The sequence below is a fragment of the Lacerta agilis genome, chromosome 11, assembly GCF_009819535.1.
Source record: "Lacerta agilis isolate rLacAgi1 chromosome 11, rLacAgi1.pri, whole genome shotgun sequence".
Classification (NCBI taxonomy): Eukaryota; Metazoa; Chordata; class Lepidosauria; order Squamata; family Lacertidae; genus Lacerta; species Lacerta agilis.
Window position 1 is genome coordinate 23,519,483 of NC_046322.1, and position 12,842 is coordinate 23,532,324.

Sequence of the window (12,842 nt, forward strand, 5' to 3'; positions counted from 1 at the left end):
TAAACCATGGAAGATTTATTCTTTGAAATGTTTCAGAAGTGCAGCATCTTGAGGTACATTCAAAAGTGTTACATTTACAATATGAACACACAGAGACTTAAGAGTGCCTAGTACAGAGTTGAAGGATCCACATTCAAGTTAGCGCTCAACCATGAAACTCATTAGGTTGTGCTATCTCTCTCTCAGCCTAACCTACCTCGCAGGGCTGTTGCAATGATAAAGAGGGGGGGAGACAACACATGTTTGTGGGCCTGAGCACCTTGGAGGAGTGGAAGCAGGATAAAAACTGCATGTCTTTATGTTAGGAATACCAGCTTAGAAGAAGAAGAAGAAGAGTTTGGATTTGATATCCCGCTTTTCACTACCCGAAGGAGTCTCAAAGCGGCTAACATTCTCCTTTCCCTTCCTCCCCCACAACAAACACTCTGTGAGGTGAGTGGGGCTGAGAGACTTCAAAGAAGTGTGACTAGCCCAAGGTCACGCAGCAGCTGCATGTGGAGGAGCGGAGACACGAACCCGGTTCCCCAGATTACGAGTCTACCGCTCCTAACCACTACACCAACACTGGCTTAGAGGAGCTGGAACCCATTCATCAGTCATGATATGCTCCTGTTGGGTTTTTTGCACCAAAAGGTACAAACTGGAAGGGGTGTCTCTGTAGCAACAGAATTATTTCAAGTGTGTGGCCATCTTCTCCCCAAGGACAGCACCCACACAAGCCCTACATGCACGAGAAAGAATGCAGGAGTTCATGAGACAAAAACTGTAGAAAGCGATGGAGGCAAACTGTCCAGACTGTGGCAAAAAAACCAGTAGCTGTGCAAGCAAGAGGCAGGGAGCACCACAATGCTCCCCGCCCCACCACAACAAAGACCAAAATATTTCTCCATGGTTGGTCTAGCTCTACATAATCGAGATCACATGTAGAGCACCTGAAGGCATGATCCTGCACCTCGAGGTCCCTTTCTGAAATGGCTGTTCTTCATCATGCCTGTGACCAAGAACACAAGCCTGTTGTTGAAATCAGTAGTACAAAGTTTAATTAACTATCTGATCTACAGCTAGTACAATTATCCAGTGTTTCAGGTTCATTCAAGTAATTACAGTACTTTACACCCTTCAGAAATGCGACATTGCCTATATACAAAGTAGTTTAGGCTTCTTTTAAGGCTTTCCAAAGTTTAGCACAAAATATATACGTAAGCAGAAAGGTTTCCAGAGAGATTGCTGCCATTGCACTCCAGGCAAACCACTCAATGCTTCTTCTTAAGTTTCCAGCTCGTGGTTTGCCTAGAGGAGACAAACCATGAACCTGGGTTCAGATGACACACTAAATCATGCCATGCTCAGAGCAGAGTAGCAGCAGCAGCAGCTTCCCCAGAGAAGGACAGCGGTCAGTTTTTCTCTCCGGGAACCCTCATACACATGAGCTCATGCTAAGGCATGGTTTGGCTTAGTGTCATGTCAACCAGCTCACTCCAAATAGTAACTGATATATAAATGAGTGTTTATCCCATGAACACAACCCCTTCACTCTTCCTCCTTTGTGTCATTAAAGCAGGGAGTCTTTAATTAACCATCATTGAAAACAGCCAGGATATTGAGCGAACTTCAAACCCTAGTTTAAGATCCTGGCCTCTTCCGAAGTTCCACAGCTCCCCAGTTCAGATAAAATGGAAAACTATGGTTACTTAGGCTTCCTTGTTTGGTTATAGCTCATTTGAAGGGAGGACCAAAAGGGACAGTATGCACAGATAAAAAGCCTGTTGCAATCTTATGTTGTTGAGATATGATCATCAAACCAGCTCATTGTTTAAAAAAAGAAACACAAAGGATTGGATTCAGACTTTAGTCATTACCATAGGCCTATTGAAATCATGACTAATTTGTCCCCTTGTTTTCCATGAGTCGACTTTAAACATAGCTAAGTCTGGCTCCAACTGAGTAGATTTACAAAAGAGAAATACTGATAATGGCTCAGCACAGCAGTTGGCTGCCCAGAATTCTTTTCCCTCGTTCAATGTGATTTCAGTAGTCAACGAAATCCCAGCTGTACCAGATTCACAAATCTGGTCATTAATGAGATGCAGTTCATTCAGAGTCTTACATCCGTAAGCTTCTTGTTCTTTGAAAAGGCTGGAAAGGCTTTTTAAATGCCCACCCCAACAGCATTGGTCTCTGTTTGCATTTTTCTGGAAACAGAACTGCTTCACTTTCAGGAGTAGGAAATCGCTCCTTGTACACCTCAGGATAGGATTTCTGAAACTAGAAAGGAAGCATGCAAAGATTAGCTAATGAATTTATTTGGGCCATTTGAAAGTGACTTGCTTATTCAAGCAGAACATGTCCAGTCTCTGACTACAGGGGGGGGGGATGCATTCATCTCTTGCCAAACATTATGGCAGAGGAACTTACTGCATAACAGTGCTGTGCTGGGAGACTTTTGTTCCACTCTTTGCTCACTAACATCTGGGTTCCCATCTTGTCCCCTCATGCCTTTCAACATCTACAGAAAGCTGATGGGAGAAGTCATTTAGAGGTTTGGGCTGAGGGTTCATCAATATACAGATGGCATGCAGTTAAACTTCCATCATTTAATTCTAGGGAGGCAGGTAAGTCCTTGAGCCATCTGGGGGCAGTACTGAGATGGAAGAGGACTCAAAAAGCTGAATCTGTATCCAGATTAGAGGAAAGTACTGCAGCTGGGGAAATCTCTTAATCTGCACGGAGATTAAAATCTGATTCTGATGGGGTGACAGTACAGTCTGTGAGCACTCCCGCAATAGGTACTACCTAGGGAGCGGCAGGTGGCGTCGCTTGCCAAGAGTGCTTTTGACCAGCAAGGGCTAGGTCAGCAGCTGCAGCCCAGTTTCAGAAAAACAGTCCTAGCCACTGTGATCCACCCCCTTGTTAAATCCATCTTAGATTACGGTAATACCCTGTGTACCTGAAGCTGCTCTTGCAGAGGATTTGGAAATTGAAACTGCAGAGCAATGTGGTAGTTGGAACCCTTGCAAAAGTTGGGCATACTTACCTTATCTCTTGTGTACTGGTTAACTTGGTCACCTCCTTTTCCCCATTTCAAGGAGCTGACATTGGCCTTGAAAACCCAAAACGATTTGGGGAATGTTATCTGAAGGACCAGTACACCTGTATGAGCCGGCCCAAGCATCTGAGAGCCTCCTCTCTGGGCCTCCAGCAAGAGCTTATAGGGATTTATCAGTAGCACCACCCTTTGATCTCCTTCCCCAGGTAGGTAGGTAGGTATGGCCTCACCATTGCTGGTCTTTTTCTTTCTTTCTTTCTTTTCTTTAAAAAAACCCTTTAAAACATTTTGTACTAAAAAATATATATTTAGCTGTTGATTTTTCAGTGTGTGTGTGTGTGTGTGTGTGTGTGTGTGTGTGTTGTAACTGTGTGAGTGCTTGGAGGCTAACAGATTGAGGTTGAATCCTGACAAGACAGAAGTACTGTTTTTGGGGGACAGGGTGCGAGTGGGTGTGGGGGACTCCCTGGTCCTGTGCCCCTGAAGGACCAGGTGCGCAGCCTGGAAGTCATTTTGGACTCACAGCTGTCCATGGAGGCACAGGTTAATTCTGTGTCCAGGGCGGCTGTCTACCAGCTCCATCTGGTACGCAGGCTGAGACCCTACCTACCTGCAGACTGTATTGCAATTAATCCAGAATGTGGCAGCTAGACTGATGACTGGGAGTGGCCGCCAGGACCATATAACACCGGTCCTGAGAGAGCTACATTGGCTCCCAGTACGTTTCCGAGCACAATTCAAAGTGTTAGTGCTGACCTTTAAAGCCCTAAATGGCCTTGGTCCTGTATACCTGAAGGAGCGTCTCCACCCCATCGTTCAGCCCGGACACTGAGATCCAGTGCCGAGGGCCTTCTGGCGGTTCCCTCACTGCGAGAAGCAAAGCTACAGGGAACCAGGCAGAGGGCCTTCTCGGTAGTGGCGCCTGCCCTGTGGCACGCCCTCCCAGCAGAGGTCAATGAGATAAACAACTATCTGACATTCAGAAAATACCTGAAGGCAGCCCTGTTTAGGGAAGTTTTTAATCTGTGATAATTTAATGTATTTTAATATCTGTTGGAGGCCGCCCAGAGTGGCTGGGGAGACCCAGCCAGATGGGCTGGGTACAAATAAATTATTACTATTATTATTATTATTATTATTATTATTATTATTATTATTATTATTATTATAGAGCATAATGATGAATGAAGCCTTATTTGCCCTTGTCAAAGTGGCTTTCTTGAAACAGAAAAGGGGAAGGAGTTTCCCTATTCACACTGAAATCAAACTGATACTTACAACTTGCCAGACACTTCATTGCTGACAATTATTATTATTATTATTATTATTTTCTTTTTAAAAAAATTCAACGTGAAACTTTTCAACGTACAATACAATAAAAGCCAAACTAATCTAAATAAAAATAGAAAACAAAAGACACTAAAATAAAAAAGAAAGAGAAAGAAAGAAAGAAAACAAAGAGAAAAAGCAGAAGAAAAGAAAAATACTATCAGAGGGACATCTTAACCCTTGTCCCACGCAGAAGGTGGTGGACCATTTCCAGCTCTCACCTGTATTTTCAAGTCCTGTAAGCTGCCTTCTGAGGGCTGTGAGCCCTAAAAGGGCAATTTAACCATTTTTAAACTGCCTCATTCTGGAGGAGTGCCATATTTTCACTACCCTCAAGTTTGTAACTGATGGTGTCTAAGCCATGAAAGTATGGTGTGTTATTTAACACCACACAAATTGCATTTAAATCATAAATTGGTATAACATTTCTGCTAGGCAAGCCTATATTTAGGGACCCGATAATGACATCCCATACTGTCATGTGAACCAGGAGGCCTATTATGTCTAGAAAGGGTATTATGGTTAACAAATGGAACCCAATTGGTTTTGCCACATCCTGAAGGCTATCAGGCTTGTGAGGACACAGAAGTAGGTTTTTTTTTTCATTTGGTGGCACCAGTGTTGTGAAATGTTTTCCCTGCTAAAATAGAGCACTCCACTTTGGTATTGAAATTCCACCATCCTCCTCCTAATCTCCTGAAATGAGCCTCCTGCTTTTACTGTTGTTGCAACTGTAACACTGTTTTAATGACCTTGTTTATGATATATTTTAATTACAGATACATAACTACATGCATTAATTAGAACCAGCATGGTGTAGTGCTTAGGCGTGTCAGACTGGGAGAACAGTCACAGAATTGTACAGTTGATCATCTTAGTCCAAGCCCTGAAATGCACGAGCATCCAAAAGGGAAGGGGCAAACCCAAACCGAAAGAACTAGCACTTGTTGCTGAGATATGAGACAAATTGTACATATTCTTCTCATCTGTGCGTGAGGGAGAAATTAGCCTGCCTTCTCCTGTCCACACCTGTAAGACCAGAGTTCCAGTTCCAATTCAGCCATAAAGTTCATTGGGTGACCTTGGACCAGTCATAGTCTATCCTACCTCAGAGGGTTGTTGTGAAAAGCACGTATGCTACCCTGAGCTCCTTGGAGGGAAAAGGTGGGATATAAATGGAATAAATAAGTGATTTTAAAAACAATTTTAAATTACATACAGGGCCCACACACATACAGAGCTGTGTTTGTTGTGGGGGTGAGGTGCTTGAGAAATGGCTGGGAAACCTGCCAGGATCAGGATCCTGATCTCATGTAAAGAGAGCTGGGGCGGGGATCCCTTGCCCCTATACCACCCCTGCTTTGTAAATGTTTTTCTTTACAAACATCAAGGTTTTTTCTGTAGCACTCATGGGAATATTTACATATGCAATATGTTTGCTCTTGTCACACAAATATTTGCAGATGTTCTCACGCCCTGTGAGTTTACAGGATCAGAACCAACACAAGCAGATTCAAAGGAGACAGATAGAAGGGACAGAGGAAGAAACGAAGACTGGAAGATGACTATTTACCATTCCCCATGATAGATAAGAGTAAATATCACATCAAAATCCTTTTTTGGGGAGGGGGGGAACACAATGTGAAGAGGAAAGCTTTATAAGAGAAATTTTGACCATTTATTTTACCTGCTTCAACTTTTTCTTCTTCTCCTTGATGGACATCTCCCGATTCATCACAATTTCTTCCAACAAACCTACCAACGGTTCTTGGCAGCCATTTGTTATTTGGTGTTCAAACTCATCTGCGCTGATCTGATGACAGAACGACGGTGCAGGCAAGGTTGAATCTGCATCAGCTCCTGGATATTTTATCTGTGTTAGAACAGGTGGGAGGTATGCTGAGAAAGGAAGCTTAGATTTTGGTATCCCAGCATAAAATCTTTTGTGCATGCCTCTCTCGATGGTTATGATTTGAGATTGGGAGATATACACAACCACCACTGCTGGACCTTTGGGTGCTATCGCTTGCTTGTGGAATTCCCTTTTGCAAGAGAGACGCAGGAGCAGTGAAATATTTTTATTTCACCAGGCCTCTCTCCACAGGGACCTACACTCGTTTTAGAAATCGCCTCGTCTTTTGTGTTGCATTTTATTAACTGCGCCTTTCATCTTAGCTTTTCGGAATGGATGTCGTAAGCCGCTTTGGGGAAACGGTTGAAAAGTGGCATGCAAATGCAGGAGTAATAGTAAAAAATAAATTGTGTGAGAAAGACATTTGCATCTTGGCTTGTGGGTAGATGCCACTGGATGATTTATTTTCATCTTGTATTGCAGGTGATGCCAAAGAGACTTAGGACCAAAGGATTAAAGGATTAGAAAGGAGCTTCCAAGGCCCAGGGCAGTGATGGGAGAACTTTTTGGCTCCACGGATCAGCCTTGTGGGCCAAAGTTGACAGGCAAGCACTGCCACCCACCTGTCAAAATTCCTTGCGTGGGTATTTCCAGTAAAGGGCTGGCAAAGCAGTTGTTTCCTCCATCCTCCCACCACTTGACAGGGACTAGATAAATAAGACAAGGCCCAGCGCTAAGCAAGTTCAGCCGAGGTGAAAGGAGAGTAGGTATAGGTAAAAAGGTAAAGGACCCCTGGACAGTTAAGTCCAGTCGAAGGCAACTATGGGGTTGTGGCGCTCATCTTGCTTTTCAGGCCGAGGGAGCCAGCGTTTGTCCACAGACAACTTTCCGGGTCATGTGGCCAGCATGACTAAACCGCTTCTGGCGCAACAGAAAACCGTGACGGAAGCCAGAGCACACGGAAACACTGTTTACCTTCCCGCCACATCGATACCGATTTATCTACTTGCACTGGCGTGCTTTCGAACTGCTAGGTTAGCAGGAGCTGGGACAGGGCAACGGGAGCTCATTCCGTCGTGTGGATTTGAACCACTGGCCTTCCGATCGGCAAGCCCAAGAGGCTCAGTGGTTTAGACCACAGTGCCAACTGCTGTGATCCTGCTTAGTGTGGATCCTGCTTTGTGTGGTGCTTCCAAGGCTCCTAACAACCAGCTGGCTGCTGGGTGCTTTGGGAGCTGCACAGATCAGACCTGGGGCAAGCCCAGCTCTCAGCTGTGTGATGTCAGGTGTAGGAGTGAGTGGCTATGATTGGCACCAAATGGCCTTGCAGTCCAAAATGGGAAGGATGGTGGGCAACCAAGTGTCAGGAGCCTGAGTCAACCGTAAGTCAGCAATAAAAAACAGGGTTAACTATAAAAATATTTAAAAATATGTTTGTTTTTTTAAAAACTAAGTTAACTATTTATTCAAAGAATACAAAACAGCTCAGGCCTAGTGATTCCAGGGACTTGTCAGGATCCACAGAATGCTGTGTGAGATAGTAAGTCTGCAGGCTTGAGTTTATTAGTAAAGTGGAACTAGCTGATGCAACTGGCTGATGTAATTAGCCTGCAATACCGGTACTTACTATAGAAGTGCTGGATCAGAATTACTCAGCAGGAATGTGCTGACAGGTGATTAGCTGTCATCAGTATAAAAGGGAAACCTGTCCCGCAGTGTGAGGTAGTAGAAGAGTGTGGTCAGAGAGAGAAAGGTCTTCCTAATTGCCTTCAGGTGCAGCCAGGTACTCTGTTTGTCTATATGTATGAACTGCTCGTGTATCTTAGCCTGTAGATATTTGTATATAGCTCACAATAAATATACAGCACTGAAGAACCTGGGACTTTGAGCATCTCTGCTAAAGCGCCGTGGAGGAATTCGCAACAGGACTTCCCAGTAGGTCTTGCCCCAATGAGGCAGTTGTGAAGACTGAAGGCCCCCACTATCCCACCCCTCTCTAAGGCGCCTCCTCTCCAGGGTCTTTTCCAAGCAATCACAAACTTTGTTGGCACACAACTAATCTCTGTTCTGCTCTTTTCATTTCTCTGTCTTTTTAGGGGTCGCAGCAGGAGGAGACTCCTTGGATTCTTCAGCAGCCTGACTCCACTCCTCCCCAGCCTCCGCTTCAGCCTGGGAGTCTAAACTGCTCTCTGCCACAGCCTCTCCCTGCTCACTAAACCCTGTTACCTCTTCTGCTTCCGACACCACCTCCTCCCAGTCTGCTCCCTCATTGTCATCCCACCGCCAAAGCTGGTGCCTCCTTCCACTCCTCTGCATCCAGTCAGCCACCATGACTGGCCTGCAGGCTAGAGGCTCCCCATCCAGTGCAACTTCCTGGTCAATTCAGGATCCACAACACAGGATGCAGCTACTGCATCCCTGGCAGATGGCCATCCAACCTCTGCTTAAACACCTCCAGCAAAGGAGAGTGCACTACCACCTCCCAAGCCAGTCTGTTCCACTGTTAAAGCAGTTTCTGCTATTAGTGTTGGCACTGGCACCTGCTTCCCTGCCAACTTCTATGCACTGGTTCTTGTCTGGAGCAACAGAGAACATGCCTCTGCCATCTTCTGCAAGGCAGCCCTTCTGATATTTTAAGACTGCTATTATATCACCCCTTTGCCTTCTCTTCTCTAAGCTAAACATGCCCAATTCTTTCAACTGATCCTCCAAAAACTTGGTTCTATCCTGCTTCCCCTCCTCTGGGCGCACTCGAGGACAGGGGAAAGGGAGCCCGGCATGGGTCACTTGTGTTGTGGGAACATGAGGGGAGGGGTGGATGATTGTACTGTGCTGTTTGTACATATGTAAATAAAGAACTGTAAATATTTCTCTGAGTGAGCAGGAGGTGCTTACTGTGAAGAGCAGACACCACCTTTACACTACCTCCCACCCCATGTGCAGCTGACTTGAACTGGAAGCAACCAAGAAGCACGAGGAAGCACAAGCCCTGCCGGTTGTTCCCATTACCAAATCAGCTGAGCAACTGGAAGGCACAGGATGGAATCTGTTATGCCATCACATGTCTCTGCTGTCCCTTGCAAATATGGCCTGAAAGAGCTGCCTGCTGCCCACAGGTGGTCAAGAGGCTCACAGGCATTAATGGCCAAAGTCTGGCAATGGGAGATATGGACAAAACAAGCAAAAAATGTAGCAATTCTAGAGCAGCAACCTTAACAGTACAAATGCTCAGAAATAAGACCCATTGAATTCAGTGGTGCTTACTCCCTGATAAATGGTTATTGGATTACAGTGGTACCTCAGGTTAAGAACTTAATTCGTTCTGGAGGGCCGTTCTTAACCTGAAACTGTTCTTAACCTGAAGCACCACTTTCGCTAATGGGGCCTTCCGCAGCCGCTGCGCCGCCAGAGCACAATTTCTGTTCTTATTCTGAAGCAAAGCTCTTAACCTGAAGCATTATTTCTGGGTTAACAGAGCCTGTAACCTGAAGCGTCTATAACCTGAGGTACCACTGTATAGCTACATGTCACTTTCTTTGTTGCATGAGAAGAACTGGTTTGGTTTTAAGAAGGTAATAAAGAACTGAGTTGGGGAGAAGACATTTCTGTTCCACAGCTCTCACCTGGACCCTTTGGAGATGCGCTACATGCTCCTCTATTTTAGCTTTCAGGGCACAAGGTACGCTTAAGATCTCTTGATGTTTGTCCATCAAGAATGACACCAGTTTAGCAGCCAGAAGTTCATCCAAGTCCACATCGTCCTTGGAGCAAAGAATACAGCGAGAAAAGGACTGAACCATCTGAAACAAAGAAGACTGGTTATCACAACAACACTTTCTTATTCATGCATTCTCCCCATTCTTGCCATGCCAAACACTCTCAAAGTGGCTTGCAACAGGGGAGCACAGACTTCAGATTTTCAGGGGGTACTTTGTGCTTGACTAGAACCCCCAAAATCCACCAACAGGACCCAGGTGCAAAAGATGTACACTTTGAATTAAACAGCAGGGCGCCTCCGAGCAGCTGCTGAGCCCAGGGATTTGTTTCAACTTTCAGGACCAATCTCAGCTCACAGACCTTCGACGCACAACAACATTCCTGGCTACCTCCAAGTTTTCTTCATTTCAGCAGCCTAATTTTTTTAAAAAAAGCTATTTGAGACATTTTTGTCTACCTACTGTACATGAACCAGAGATCTACCAGCAGATCCCCATCAAACACCTGCTGTCCCCTGGTCTTACCTGGTCCCATCCACCCTCAAAGCTGGCTGAGCACTTTTGTTCAGTGCTGCTGCCACTGAAGACCTGCTTCCAGAACTGTCAACAGCTGAACAAGACAGAAGCTGCCACTGGGGGGGGGGAGAGAGGTTTCCTAGAGAAGGCAAGATGAAAGCCAGGCTGCAACCTGAGAATGAGCGCCAACATAACTGGAGGAGAGATTCTGCAGCTTCCTCCACCTGTCCTGTCCTCCCCTATCTGCTCCCACTCCTTGTAGCACACAGTATGTCTGATGCTGCGCAGCAGGAAATGTGTGGGGAGACAGACAGGCAGGCAGGCAGTGGTGGGAACTGGGTGGGAGGACCCACAGCTGCTAACTCTTGTCAGCTCTATCAAACACACAGCATCTTCTGCAAGTTGCAACCTGGTGATTCATGTTAAACAGGGAGAACTTCCACGCCACACCCTCGGTTAAATATTTTGCTGCTTTCTTTTTTTGTAACTAAGGAGAGTCTTTCCCCCAAAGCAATTCCAGAATGATTTCGCAAGCCCAGCTCGGTCTCTCGGTTCCCAGAAGATGCTCACCAGCGTTCTCGTCCCGACTGTGTCCGAGAGGGGCGGCAGATCTTTATTTGAGCCAATCCTGGCCAACAGAGTCATCAGCAGCTGCAGCTTTCGGCGGTTCGCTGGCGGAAGGAGGAGGCAGCAAACCCGCAGAGCTTCAATGGCCAGCTTCTCTTGCTGCAGGAGACCTGGGTCGGAGAACATGGCAGGAGAGCACACTTCAAACGTTGGACGCTTCTCACAGCTTATTTTGCGGGGGGGGGGGGGAGTTCTAATTCTTGCAGGCCAAACATCTACTGGCATACTATTCTACGGTTAGCGGAAACCAGAAATGCCTCGTTAACCATGGTTTGCAAATCAGCTCGAGCTCTGGTTATATGCAATGAAAAACCTGCAATTAGCTTTAACCATGGTGAGTGCCAGGGCACAGAAGAAACAATAATCAATTGCTGAAAGGTTGGGAGGGAACTTTGTGACCCTGAGGATAGGAGAAGGAAGGAGAATTTGAGTCCAAGGCCTTCTCTCAGTCCTATAACCATAAGAAACCAATAGCATCACTTCTACTCCAAGCCAAAGTCTCTCAGGGGAACATGCAAGTCAAGTCTAGGCTACAACCAAGCCTTATCTGTCAGTTTTGCTAACAGGTTCTCTCTCTTAACTTTTCACTCCCTCCTGATTGGCTGACACTCCACCCAGTCTCTTCTGGGTCTGCAGGAAGATGACCCAAGGTCTGTCCATCACAGAAGTAAGTACATATTCACCTCCTGCCTTCATTGCCCTCTGTCGCTGCCTTTCTCTGTGGTTTCCCTGCACCTCTTTTAGATTGTAGGCCCCTTCAGGGCAGGATCTAGACACACCTGCTCTTTGCACATAGATGCCACTGTATAATAATAATTACCATGAAGAATTCTCAAGATACTAATGTACATAAATCTCACACCCCATTCCAACATTACCATTTAGCTTTCCAGTCAAACTCTTATCCAACAGGTTTTAAGGGGTGTGTGTGAGCTTTCAACAGAACATTAAAAACAGAATAAAACTTCAAAAATGTCAGCAAGCCAGCAGACTAACCATAAAAAGCATATATAGTACATATACCTCGAAAAAGTATATGTACAATTCACAAACATATCCTTCATGCATCTTTTTTTTATTTCAACACAGAAATCTTCTAATTGATGGAGAGTGCAAGCCAAACTCTGTCAATTTCATGTGAAAAAATAAATAAATAAATAATTTCTACCCTGCCTATCTGGCTGGGTTTCCCCAGCCACTCTGGGCAGCTTTCAACAAAACATTAAAAACAGAATAACACTTCAAACATTAAAGACTTTCCTAAACAGGGCTGCCTTCGGATGTCTTCTAAAAGTCAGATAGTTTTTTATTTCCTTGACATCTGATGGGAGGGCGTTGCACAGGCCGGGCGCCACTATTAGTAGAGACACCATAAAAAAATATTCTATATGGTTTTGAGGTTCAATCCACAATCTTGCTTCCCTGCACTGCTAGATCGCCAAGCCTAGCATATTCTAGGTATACCTAACCTTGAAATCAGCAGAATCAGTCTAATTAAGGTTGCAGGCTTCCACATTTGGCTCGCAAGGTTGTTCTGACCATGCTAAATGAACTGGCCCTATAACTGAACAATATATGAACTCACTATGGTAGAACATGAGTCTAACCTCAGGGTTGTGGGTTCCAGCCCCATGTTCAGCAAAAGACCCCTTCATTGCAGGGGGATGGACTAGATGACCCTTGTGGTCCCTTCCAACTCTACAAATCTATGCAAACCAGTCTATGTAGGGAAAGACGTGGAAGGGCTGAAAGAGAG

General features: G+C 45.3%; 1 protein-coding gene across 1 annotated transcript in view; it reads right to left on the minus strand.

The window, feature by feature from the left end:
• Positions 1 to 1,014: 1,014 nt before the first annotated feature.
• The window catches only part of DEPDC1B (DEP domain containing 1B), a 35,222-nt gene continuing 23,394 nt past the window's right edge, over positions 1,015 to 12,842 (minus strand). Inside the window, exons 8-11 of the mRNA XM_033163732.1 lie at positions 11,030 to 11,196; positions 9,851 to 10,027; positions 6,063 to 6,248; positions 1,015 to 2,265 (exon numbers count right to left, since the gene is read on the minus strand). Coding sequence (XP_033019623.1) covers positions 2,104 to 2,265; positions 6,063 to 6,248; positions 9,851 to 10,027; positions 11,030 to 11,196 — 692 coding nt within the window. The 3' untranslated portion in view covers positions 1,015 to 2,103. The remainder of the gene's footprint in view (positions 2,266 to 6,062; positions 6,249 to 9,850; positions 10,028 to 11,029; positions 11,197 to 12,842) is intronic.